General features: G+C 37.8%; 1 protein-coding gene across 1 annotated transcript in view; it reads left to right on the top strand.

Moving 5' to 3' along the window:
• The window catches only part of faf1 (Fas (TNFRSF6) associated factor 1), an 89,167-nt gene that overhangs the window by 62,883 nt on the left and 13,065 nt on the right, over positions 1 to 13,219 (top strand). The window contains exons 16-17 of the mRNA XM_041791611.1: positions 7,574 to 7,654; positions 8,852 to 8,929. Of these exons, the coding sequence (XP_041647545.1) occupies positions 7,574 to 7,654; positions 8,852 to 8,929 (159 nt within the window). The remainder of the gene's footprint in view (positions 1 to 7,573; positions 7,655 to 8,851; positions 8,930 to 13,219) is intronic.

Below are 13,219 nucleotides of genomic sequence, written 5' to 3'. Positions count from 1 at the left end.
ATTAACGGATATAACAAGAACAATAGGAACGCTAAAGTAGAAATTCAGCTTAATTTTGCACATATAAAGACCCTTACACACCTGTCTGAAGAGAATTAGAAATGTTCATGAAACCTGATGCAGTTTTTATTTTATTTTAGAATAAACCATTCATTAACCATTAGTGTTTTATTGTAATATAAAATTACTACCATTAAAGACTTACAGCTGCCAAAAAACATTTAATCTCCTGTCTGTCTCTATCAGTGAAGTCTGACACATATAGTGTTTTATATGTACACAGAGAAGAGCTTTATTAAGAGGAGAGACACAGAGAGAGAGGACAACATGTAGCTATATACATTTAAGTTGCCACAATAAATTTGGCTCACAACAAATAATAATAATGACAAAATCACTCTGCCAGTCAGGCATTTCAACAGGCATCCCAGATAGTTGCGGTTAGCCATATACTAGGTTTTTACCTTGTCTTGTTGTTGTAATGTTGGTACTTGTGTACACTTGTGGCTAAAAGTGGACACACAAAGAAAGATTGGAGACCATCAATGTTTTATGTGAGTTTATTGCAGACAGCATGATGAAAACATGGTGACAGCCCTAGGTTCCTTTGCTGATTGTTTCAGCATGAGGCCTATCATACAGGCATGTGACAATGACACGATGCATACATTAAGCATAAAAGGTAATGGTTTGATTCATATAAGGTATTTATCAAGCTAATTGTCAAGCCTCTGAACATAGAGGCACAGATCTATTTAGAGATATAGGAACTTATTTCATTGGACTCATACATATGATCAGTGCTTAGGAGAATTAAATCATACTTAAAATTGTCATAAAATTTTTCAATCATATGCTGAAAAAATAATGAATTGGTCATTTATTCATCTCTCTTTGTTTTTTTGTTAATGTCATGGAAACCATGTTAATGTCAGTGTGTGTACATTGAGATTTTTTGGGTTGACCACACTTTGGACCTAGTCTTTTATGTCTTATCTTAGCCCTACTGTCACTGACTTTAGCTATTACAACAGCCTCAAATGGCATTGTTCAAACCATTCCAGTGTACAGCCATGCTCTGAAGCATCATAACAAGCTGAGAACACTTAACTATTTAACTTATCTCCCCTATAGTACTTGTGTCATGTGTCACCTACAGGTTTTTTGACTCTGACTCGTCTCCTGTACACTCAGGATGTTAGTTAAAGGTTCAGTGTGTAATATTTAGCCTAGTAGCATTTAGCTGAACAAACTTGGTAAAATAAAGCAAAACATTTCCAAGACAGTCTATCTAAATAAGTGTTTAGTCATCTTAATTAAAAAAAAGCTATTTTTCAAAAAACAACTCAGAATAAACCTTTAATTCATACATAGGGAGGGTTCCCTCCATGGATGCCGCCATCTTGGATTTTTACACGTTTCCATGGTAACATAGAGGAAAAAAGGATAAATAAAGTTATTGTATTGTATTGTATTGTATTCACATTACAGATACACAATAAATTCAACTGGTTGCCACAGTTTCCAGCAGAGAAATGCAATCTAGAACCCACTTCTAGATGTTGATATTCAGTTTTACACACTGCACCTTTAAACTGTGCAGCTCTGTGTCTGTCAACTTTCTCTTTGACTCTTATGGGCAAACACAACTGCACAAAACAATCCACACAAAAAGTGAGTCTTTCATGCCATGGGCAGGAATCTATAGGACTTTTAAAGTCTTTCACCTGACCCTCAGAAACTGTTCCTGATATGTTTACTCCGTGACAACAAACACAAGGAAGACCAAAGCCATCTTTTTTTGTTCAGACAGTCTTTGAAACTGTTAAATGTCAAAGAAACTCTCCTCAGTGCTCTTTTTCTGTTTTATTTGAAGAGATAATTTTCATCAAAGTTTAGGAATTCTGTTTTGTTGTGGCATTGCCTTTAAGATTATTTTGTGTAATTCGCTAAGTATTGTTTAGCACTAAACAGATATACAGTGCTTAACAAATTTATTAGACCACCCTAACCCTAACCAAAGTAAGGTTTATGCCACAGCTGCCCTAAATTAACAGCATTGGTAATTACCAAAATCATTTTTATGTTTCTGCAATGGTTAATACACCAATATGTAGAAGCTCTTTAACCGAAATGATATTTTTAATGCTAATATATAATTGTTATTGTGATCCATGAATTTTCAAATTTACTGATTTACAAACAAACTGAAAAATTAGTAAAGCACATTATTATTTCTTGATTAATATGTCAAATTATAGTTATTTACTTGCATTCCTGAACAGAAAAATGAGTTTTAGCTGTTGAATGTTATGCTTGATTCATTTCTGACTTCTCAGAGAAGCCCAGTGCGCCAACTCAAATTTGGGTGAATTCAGTTTGAAATTCCTCATTCCTGTTCAAAATGGTAAAATGTGGAGAGCTCACTGAAAATGAAAGAGTCCGCATTAAAGCACTTCATGATGCTGGATGGTCTTTGAGACAAATATGACAGGTGGTCTAATAAATTTGTTAAGCACTGCACATGCATATATATTTTATTTTACTTCATTTTGCCATGATAAAAAATGAATTTTTGGTCACGTTATTAAGAGCTCCACTTTTTTAACCTTGTTATCATGGGAAACAGAGACTGACAATGCGTTCATTTCTCAAGATCTCAAGAAAACAACCAAAATGTTATGTTTTCAATGGAAATGGAGTTGAATAAAATGTGTGCCTGCATATGCTGCAGGGACTTCCACGTCTCCTCTCTTTCTTCAGTCTCAGTATGTACCATCTTTGTCCACAGTGCAACATTTCTCATAAATAGCTTAAAAGGCCTGAAACTTGCATTGCTGCCATCTCATTAAGGAATTGGATAATGGTCCTTAGGCTTGCACAGCTGACAACGAGGGGTTAAGACCTCTTTCTTCCTCTTTGTTTCACCAATACAGATGTCTAAGTCTGGTGCCAGCTTTGAAATCCTCTGTCATAGTCTCTATGTTTCCCACACTTGTCTCCCTAACATTGTCGTGTCTCATTTTTTGACTACTGTATCTATAGATGACAGGTGTCATACCATATTAGCAACAGAACAGTGAAATAATCAGTCAGCCTAACAGCTTCTTTAACAGTGCTGTTATATAATAGTCCTAACATTTGTAGTTATGGGAACCCTGATGAAGAAATGATTGTCATCTCACACATACCCTTAGGGTTTCTAGCTACTGGGTGGCAGCTATTCTCTTTGTGTTGTTGTGATTGCTACAATGCTCAGGCTTCATTTTGGATTTGTCATTCGTGTCACATGTGAAATAATCATTAATGACAACAATCGACAAGAGGTATTCAAAGTATGAACATGTGTCAGGTGAGACTGTGTTTTCCATACACACCAAAACCAAAAGGATATTCTTCCCAGATCCTTATTTTAATAAATAGAAAATGTCTGTCTACAAAACCTGGTTTTCATTCTGAGTCTTAAATGTTGTCTAAACACAAGCTGCTGTACAAGAACTTCACTGAGATTAAACAGCCTAAGATTGGCAAAATTAACATTAAATTGGGACCTGGCTGGTCACAGGATGAGTAAATAACAATTTGAGCAGACTTTGCACGCCAGCTTTCAGGACTTGACAGTTTCTCTTACTGATACTGTGCTGAGGACTCAATTTCATTCTTTTATTCAAACCAGAATAGAAGTGACATTCACTTGCAGCCACACTCACACTATTTGAACTTTGATTAACTATCTGGTGTTATTAATGGACCTATTTAGAAATTATAGCCTATGTAAGCATAGTAATATGCTATTCTACTGTCATTTTCTTATAAGAAAACATGGAATATAGTCCTGAGTTGTAAGTTAACCCAAACATAAAATGGTTTTTGATGTCTCCACTTTTGCCAGTGTTTCATTTGTTAGTTTAAAAAATGCACCAGTGCGTTCTTTTTAATCAAAATAATTGTGCTTTATAACAGTAATTATTCCTTGCTTTTTGTAATCTCTTCAAAACCAGGCTGGAGATCTACTGAAAAATGTGAATTAAGGTTTAGAGTGTAGTGAGGCTGTTCTGAAACCGATCAATGTGTGATAATTACCTTTAGCTGCCTGCCAGAAAGAAATACCGTGTGAAAAAAATGATAAAAACACAGGGATAGAGTTAAAGTGATTTTGACAGAATAAATTCATACTGTGATTATTCAGTATAAGCACAATATTATTGACATAATATTGGTATTGGCAGATAATAGCTTAAGGAGTAAATTAGTGGTATCAGCACATGTAAAATTTTTGCATATATTCAGGGCTAATATTTGGGTTGTACATATTGACTATAAGAGATGTGCATGTGTGCTTTGGGTCACTGTCTTGCTGGAAAATAAGACTTCTCCCAAATTGTAGTTCTCTTGCAGACTGAATCAGATTGTCCTCCAGGATTTCCCTTTATTTTGCTGCATTCATTTTACCCTCTACCTTTACAAGCCTTCCAGGGCCGGCTGCCGAGAAGCATCCTCACAGCATAATACTGCCACCACTGGGCCTCACAGTGGTGATAGTGTGTTTGTGGTGATGTGCAGTGTTTGTTGTCCGCCCAAACATAGTGTCTAGTCTGATGGCCAGAACGCTCCATTTTGGTCTCATCAGACCAAAGAACTTTCTTCCACTTGACCATGGAGTCTCGACATGCATTTTGGTGAACTCTAGTCAAGATTTAATGAGTTTTCCTCAACATGCCACCCTTAAAGCTTTGACTCATGAAGAACCCGGGCATCAGTTGTTGTGTGCAGAGTTTCTCCCATTTCAGCTGCTGAAGCTTGAAACTCCTTCAGAGTAGTCATAGGTGTCTTAGTGGCCTCTCTCACTAGTCCCCTTCTTGCACGGTCACTTAGTGAGGATGTCCCTATCTAGGCAGATTTACACATGTGCCGTATTCTCTCCATTTCTCGATGATGGATTTAACGTAACTTTGGGGATGTTCAGTGCCTTTGATTTTTTTTGTACCCATCCCCTGACATACATTTCAATGACCTTTTCTCGGTGTTCCTTTGTCTTCATGGTTTAATGGTAGCCAGGGATAGAGATGAACCAGTGGCTGGACCTTACAGACACAGGTGTCTTTTTACTACAGTCACTTGAGACACGGTCACTGCACTCAGGTGATCCCCTTTTCAGTAATTGTGAGACTACTAGCACCATTTGGCTGAACTTCTGTTGAATTGGGTCAGACACTTTAAAGGAAGTGAATATTTATGCTATCACTTATTCTATATTACATTATGGCAGATTTTTTGGCTGCAATTTCCATATCTGCCAATGCCAATAATTCATTTTTAAGATAAATGGCATACCCTGACACGCCGGTTGGATTTGTTTCACACATCCATCTGGAAAACCTTTAATACTAAGCATCTGGGAAAGCGCAGAGGATTTGAAAAAAACTTGGAGTATGACTGGATGAACGTTCTGTCTGTCACATCTTTACGGGCCAATCAGAGCAACAAAACACGTGACGTAGCTGCAACCGAGGAGTAAACCGAGGAGAACTGCATAACGCAAACCATGGCAACTGTAGACATGTCAGTACACAACTTTTGTCGTTTTTGGAAAGAACACAACTCAGTGCTGTTCAAGTTCTGATCAAACTGGCGCTTTAGCAGCATAATCTCTTCCGCCATTAGTGCACCGGCCTCTTGTTACTGCTTGCTTACATCACGACTCTGCCACGCCTGAAAGTACTGTCTCTCGTCGCTGATTGGTCCTGTCACTTTCTAACCGGTCCAAAACAGTTCAGACGGGAGCTTTGCAAGATGGATTCGCAAGGGATAAACAAGGAAACGGGCGTATCCATCTGCTTTGTAAGGTTAAATATGATAGCTATTGGAAAAAATTTGTTGGGAGGCATGGGCATTTCAAATATCGGCAAAAATCCAGAATTGTTCATCGCCAATGAGTTCCATTAACCACAAGATTTTGTAGATCCTGTTTATGTCAGAGCCTATTCCATCTCCAAAATGAAGTCAACCTTGACACTGGACCATTTCCATCTTCACTTTAGCAGAACTAAGCTGTCTCTCCCTATCTACTTCTCCCTCTTCCTTTTTTTCTAACCTCACCTTTTCTTAGACAAACTCAGACACGAAAACAGACATCCACCCAGCCTAGACATTCCTCTCTGACATTAACTTTTGTGTTTGTCTGGAAATGGAGCAGCTGGACAGCCGCATTGTGTCTTCAACCAACCTCACTGACTCGCCAGTCATTCCTATGGTCGTCTGTGTTTTAGCTCTGTATAGTTAGTAACAGACTGACGACTCACTACAGGTTTTGTGATCTGTATCTGTCTGAAATGTGTGGGCTGTTTTCAGATCAGATTGTTTTCCATGGGTTTTATGTCATGACTTATGGCAAGATGAGTGTGGTCAAATTCTCTTAATGTATTTATGTTTATTATCTATGTTTAGGATAACTGACACTCCTAAGGGGAGATTGATATAAAAAGATGGTATCCCGAAAAGACCAAAATCAACTTCTATTTTTCCTAATTTAAGAAGCTCTTAGCCACTTGATTCCAGCTTTCTCTGAGTTGAAAAATGCACCTAGAACCTATTTTTTGTTTGTAAACCCTTGGTCGTGTCAGCTTGTATTTTTGACCTTTCACAGCTATAATGGGAATTGAACAGCAAAGCTATGAGACAGCAGATGTCTAGCCAGTGTTATGATAAGCACAGACATGGAGGTTGAAAATCTTTTGTCCTCCTAAGTTAGGGTCTTTAAAATCATGTGTTTGAGAATATGTATAGTTGATTAACGTCACACCATTTCACTAGTACACAAGGCAAATGATGCATACAAAAACATATTATAACCATGAAAACAACCCTCAAACATGAACAACTGTGTCACTTGTTTGCATGACTCATGGTTGGTCTATTGAGGGTAGCCACTTTTGATGCTTTTGTCCCACTCCATCATTATTTTACAGTTTCCTTTCAATGTTCATGTATTATGTCGGACCAAAAGCACAAGTGTATCCTTTGCATTTTCCAATTGAATACAACAATACACACTGTGCTTTTGCTCTGCTCCACAGTAGCCCTCTGATCATCACAATAAGCTTACTTTGCCATATCCGGGCTGGCGCACAGCATGGGCCTTCAGACAAATAGAAAACTAATGGCTGTGGACCGTTAACACAATGGACGCTGGTCTTTAGTTCCAGTCTTTATAAAACACTTTGTAGCCACAGCAGGTAGGAAGAGAAGGGCCGCCTGTCCCCATCCCTCTGTACAAACACAGGAAGAGAGAGGCAGAGTGAATGAAAGAGAAAGGCATGGTGGAACTGAGATGAGGATACATGAAAGAAGCTCAGGGTCTGTTAAATGACAGCCTGCTCACAATGAATTCAACCTCTGTTGTAACTCTTTCATACCTGATGTTTGTACCTAACCACATTTGACATACTGCATTTTTCCTGCTTGATTCTTCTAGCTTCAATGCACCCGGCATCTCGTCTTAGATGTTTTGTGCTTGTGTGTCTTTTATTGTGCTGTTAGTTAATGGGGCCACCTTTCTTTCTCCCTCTCTCAGGACGAGCGAGAGGCAAGAGAGACAGTGAAAAGAGAACAGGACGAGGCCTACCGTCTGTCTTTAGAAGCTGACCGTAAAAAGGTAATAATGAAAATAATTATAATTCCTTAATCTACTGCATTGTTTCCAAACCTCGGATCCAAGCACCCCTAGGGTGGCGCCAAAGATCTCAGGGGGTTGCAGGACCCTGTCTGGTCTGATTTAATCAAAATTAGATATGCATGTAAATCTTTTAAAACATGATTAGAGATATGATGTATGCAGTGTATTAGGGCCCCCCTAAAAGATAAAAAACCAAAGAGGATTTGTTCATTTTTGACTTAACACTTGAACTTTTTTAGACTAAAAAGTTGGATATTTATAAGAAAACCAGCCCAGAATTTGAGAGTTTTGAAAGCCATAAATTTATGAAAAAACTTGAAATTTCCTAGTATAAAAAGTTGTAAATTTATAAGAAACCAAAAATTGTGGGTTTTTTTCTAAAAGTGTGTCTTGCACAGAACCTCCATAAACACAGGAAGTTTTAGTCCAGTTAGCCTATGCACAGCTGAGTTATAAACAACTTCCTTTTTTGGGAAAAAATATGCAGATTTGAGGGCTCACCACAGCCATGCCTTTTGACTACTAAAAAAGTTTTATATAACTTAAAGAGAGCAAGGTCTCATCTTGCAGTATGTCAAAATAAAAGAAGGTTAGATGAACACCCTAGGAGGAGTTTAAAAAGTTATGAGGTCCGAAATGACCCAATTTTGCCAAATTTATACAAAATTGGTTATTTCCTGTTGAAGTAGAGACATGATCCCCCTTTGTGGTTTCTTGTACATCTCCCCAAGCTGCATCTGCTCACAACATTTCTGAAATCTACGACTAAGTCAAAGGAATAAGCTTTACAGTTGAAAACTGTTAGGAGGCGCTATTGAGGCAGTCTGGAATGGACATGTTGGACACCCAAAAAGTATCAGATTTTTTGCTACATATTTTTCACATTTTAATGACCCTAAAAGGTCCATCCAGTGACAGAGAAAACTGAAAATAGCCAATCTAAGCAAACACAGTTAGGTCCTCGCACCTCTCGTTGCTCTGGCCCTAATAATAGTCCTATGGCTTTAACAACTAATTTAGTCATTTTTCAGCTGACAAGAAATATTTTCTCTCCTTTTATATTGAATAACATTTGGCAGCATATAGGAATTACAGTAACAGAATGAAGCAGTGCTGTTACAACTTGAATTCTGATGTTACATCCAGTTTGATTAAATAACTATCTTTTCTTTTCAGAGAGAAGCCCAGGAGAGAGAGGAGGCCGAGCAGGTTCGCCTGGAACAAATGAGAAAGGAGCAGGAGGAGGAGAAGGAGGTGAGAGTAGCAGCCGTAAACGCATTACACACACATTATGCAAATTACATAAATTAATATTCCAGATTAATCAGTGTGAGGCTGAGCAGTGATGTTTTGCCAGCACACAATGACTGTGCTGTTGTGCTGCTGTTATTTTATCTGTCTTGCTCTCCCTTCACAATAATGAGTCAATTAGATTGTGGTTTTGGTAAAGCTTGCCAGTCATTGAGACGCGGGGAGTGGGGAACAGACATACAGCCATTTCAGAACAAACGAAAAATCCTAATTACAGTGAGAGCCATCCCTGTCAATGTCACCTTACAAACACAGTTATTGTTCTGTTTTGACTGCTTTACTTTAGTATAGCATACAAGCTCATATTGAAACCCAACTGAACAATAGACAGGGACAAAACACACACAAAACCTGAGCAAACACACACATTCACTTGAAAACTATTATTGAATGTGAAGGGGGTGCAAACACACATACACTCAGGCAGACACTGTCATGCATGCAAGAAAAACAATAATCGTCTGCAGAGCGGCACCAATGTTGTAATACAGTCTATAGTAATACTGTGTAGTGCTGCTGATTGTTGTTTACTCAACAGCAGAGAGCCTGAGGCACAGAGAGGTATTGGGTGACCCAGTGATTTGTCACTAAAGTTAAACAGAAAACAACAAAAGAGAGCTGGGCCGAGCCTTCTTAATTATGTCACTGTAGTTCACTAACCAAACGCAGAGCGCACGCTTGTGTATTTTAAACAACAAAAGCTGCTATGGCCCTGTGTTTCCTATTTGCATCAGTTTTCTATGCCCAGGCTCACAGAGGACCAAAAAACAGATCTGTTATCAGAAGATAATACATTTTGTTGTGACAACTTGTAGTTCTGCAGAGTCAAACCCAGGTTTAACTGAAACATGTTGGGTTTTGTAATGAAGCATTATCTAAATTTGTACTTTCATCTTTAAGTCCCGGTAAAGTGAAATCCAAAACATGTGTCTAAACACACTAGATATGTTGGATGAAGTTGCTTTAAACATGTGAAAAGAGACCGTTAGGTTGTAAGCTTTTCACGACTTTCGTGTCTAGGTTTGATTTAGGCAGGGCAAATATAGTGCCCCATAATGTCAACGGGCACTATGAGGAATTACCCTGCCCCCCTCAAGCTACAATGATATGAAATCAGTGAGGAGCTTATCTTAATACGGTCTGTTGTTAACCAATGTCGTTGCATTCATTAAAAAATAACTGTTTTTTGTTTTTGTGCTCACAGCGCTGTCACTTAAAAAATGTTGAACTTTTGGAGCAATGCTACACTCATTAATGTCACTTCTGCCTCTTAACCAATCAGAATTTAGAAGGGACCAAATATTGTAGCATATTGTATAATGTTACATACATATTCTACCACTGATATATAAGAAAAAATGTATATTCAATTTAAGAAAAGGTATTTTATTGACTATCCTCTTCACATGAACAAATTAGGATGGGATATTAGTCTGTACCTTACTTTGCTTCTCTTCATCTTGTCATTTCATATTAGTCGCTGCTTCTTTAACTTTCCAGACGTACTGTTGTTTAATTATTTATGTCTTTTTTTACTATAAACAGTCGCCTCATATCCTTAACAAAAGATTATTGTGTCTGGAAATATGACAAGATTTCACAGCATTTCAGTATTCTGTAGCCTTAATACATTTTGTTGTTGATTTGATTACTAGAACATTAGATTATGTCATGAAACCTATAAAGGAATTACCTAGCTGTCTTCACATGCGATAACTCAAAATAATTGCTTTTTGTTTACAGTTGTTTTTAGAATCTCCTTTTGTTAATGACAGAAACTGCAGACACAAGTAAAACATAAGTGGTCACAAGAGAGAGGACAATGCTAGTGGGATTTCACCAGCATGGGTTTCATGAGCCCGTGTAGTTTGTTTGTACTATTTACCTCCTTCAGGGGGTCTTAGCATACAGTTGTGTACCTGTCAGGTGCACCTGCTGCCTTTCTGTGGTTAGCTGAGCTCAGATAAAGAGGCACATTAATGGAAGGAGAGATGCTTCTGCTTATTTGTGCGGCATGGCCAAGGCTCGACCAGACACGTGTCCTGTGGTTTCTTTGGGGACGCTTCTTCTCACTTCTGTGTTTTTTTTATGCTTGTGTCTGTGGTTATCTGTCTGCATATGCACAACCCATATCAGACACGCTCCTTTGTGTTGTGTGTTTGTAAGTTTGTCCCTGGGGGCCCCTTTAACTCAGTCAGCATCAGCTCTTATACCTGAGGGAGCTGATGGCGGAGCGGCACGCGCACTACCCAGCCCACCCAACACCAGAAGCTGCTAATGAGCTACTGTTGTACACTCTTATGAAATATAATTGCATTATGGTGTGTAAATAAAGCCAGGGCGTGTTGTCACAGCATATGCTCCCCGGCTGGCCAAACAGGAACAACAAGCTGGGGGGAGGAGGAGGAGGTGAGGGGCAGGAACAGAGAGGAGGAAGGCTCGAGGGAGCGGCTAAAGCACACTTTTTGGAGCACAGGAAAGCTGATTAGCTTTACCATAGAAGATGATAGTCAGTGGTTGTCTTTGTGCTACATTGAGTTCCCAAATTTATTGTCTTAAAAATGTGCCTGTTTTTATGAGAAAAAACTTTTAACTATCTTAGATAAACACTAAAATATTTTTTACTAAACTAAGCAACAGCAGAAAACATAAAACACAAGAACAAAAGAGATTTTAACATTTTGAAACCCTTCTTCAAATCCTGCTGAGCTACACCAGGCTATAGGGAACAGGGTGAGACACAGGGCAACTAATTTAATTAGATTTTCAGGACAAGATGATCCTTTACTGAACTGGAGGACACAATGCTGCAGTCTGACTCTGGAAGAAACTTCTTTGCTTTTCTTGTACCAGTTTCCTCATAAATATTTAAATGTGATTTACTTAAAATGTAAGAGCAAGAGTTTTCTAATAGTTAGACTTTGTTTAAACTTCTTGTAATCCACTAGATTAATTGTAATCAAACAGTCTTAATTATTGCTTATTAATCATACTGTTTTAAATGCACAAATCATAAGGAAAGCCAAACAAGGAGGCTTTTAATAAAGAAACAGTATGACAAAATCCCAGCTGTTTTACTTAAAGATCATTGCTTGATTACTGTAATTCATAACTTGTTAATTTTGTCACCTCTCACAATATTTCTGGAACGACCCTGCTGTAAAAGGAACAAACAGTAAAATGAGAAAGCAGGCTTTGTGATGGTAATGAACTTGTAAAAAAGGACTGCAGCACCAGTTAAGACAGCTGCATCCCAGCTGCACCTGTATGTAAACATCCCTACCTTCACTCACCACTGTGAATCACTACTGCATCAGTGGAATGTGTTCAGTCTTGCTTCACATCTTTATGTTTATGAACTTACAAGAGTCCTCAGGTTTTATCTGCCACTTCTTCATCTGTACTTACTGAGATCACAACGGACTCTATGATTTTTATGTCATCCAAGTGTGTTTTAGGACAATTCATCTTTTAATCATCATCAACCTTAATGTAAACCTTGAAAATCATTGATATACAATGATGTTGAGTTTCAAAATTTTAAAAATAAATGCAATTACAACTTTAAGCACAAACCAAAAGAAGTGAAATGATTTCAGATAACTTGTAACAATTACATCCAGTAAATGTAGAGAATCATGACGAGGATCTGTCCAGGATTCATACAGATCCTTCAAAAGTCTTTAAAGTTTTATATTTGGATTTTTACATTAAAGGCCACAAGATGTCACATTTTTACTTGTAAGAGGTCTTAAATTTTAGAAAGCACTTTGAATAAGACATGTTTTTATCCAATCTTCATCTCTTGCTGTATTTATTTGTTTTTTTGCATACGTGCTTGTATATTATGTCATGAGTAACATCGCTGTATCTTACATCAACAGTCCAGAGGCATTAAATGTGCCAGAAATAGCCAGATTTGGGGTTTTATGACCAAAAATGTATCATATCAACCGACATTTCATACATTTCATTAGTGCATTAAATTCAAGATGTCAGCTCTGTCTGGTCATTGAGAAATCTCACACAGCTCTTATTTTTGACCGCTTACCCCACAAAAAGTTTTATTAATTTTTCTGTACACAGATCTTAAAAACGTCTTAAAAAGTGTGTAGGAACCATGTCTGTAGCTCTGGAGACAAAGCTTGAATTTTGTTTTGCATTTTCTCAACAGGAAATTGTACAGAATTAGAGAAACAATACAATATCATACCATCTGCATAGAGATGGATA

Source organism: Cheilinus undulatus, linkage group 7 (genome assembly GCF_018320785.1).
Source record: "Cheilinus undulatus linkage group 7, ASM1832078v1, whole genome shotgun sequence".
NCBI classification, from domain to species: domain Eukaryota; kingdom Metazoa; phylum Chordata; class Actinopteri; order Labriformes; family Labridae; genus Cheilinus; species Cheilinus undulatus.
This window is presented reverse-complemented; position numbering and strand designations above follow the sequence as displayed.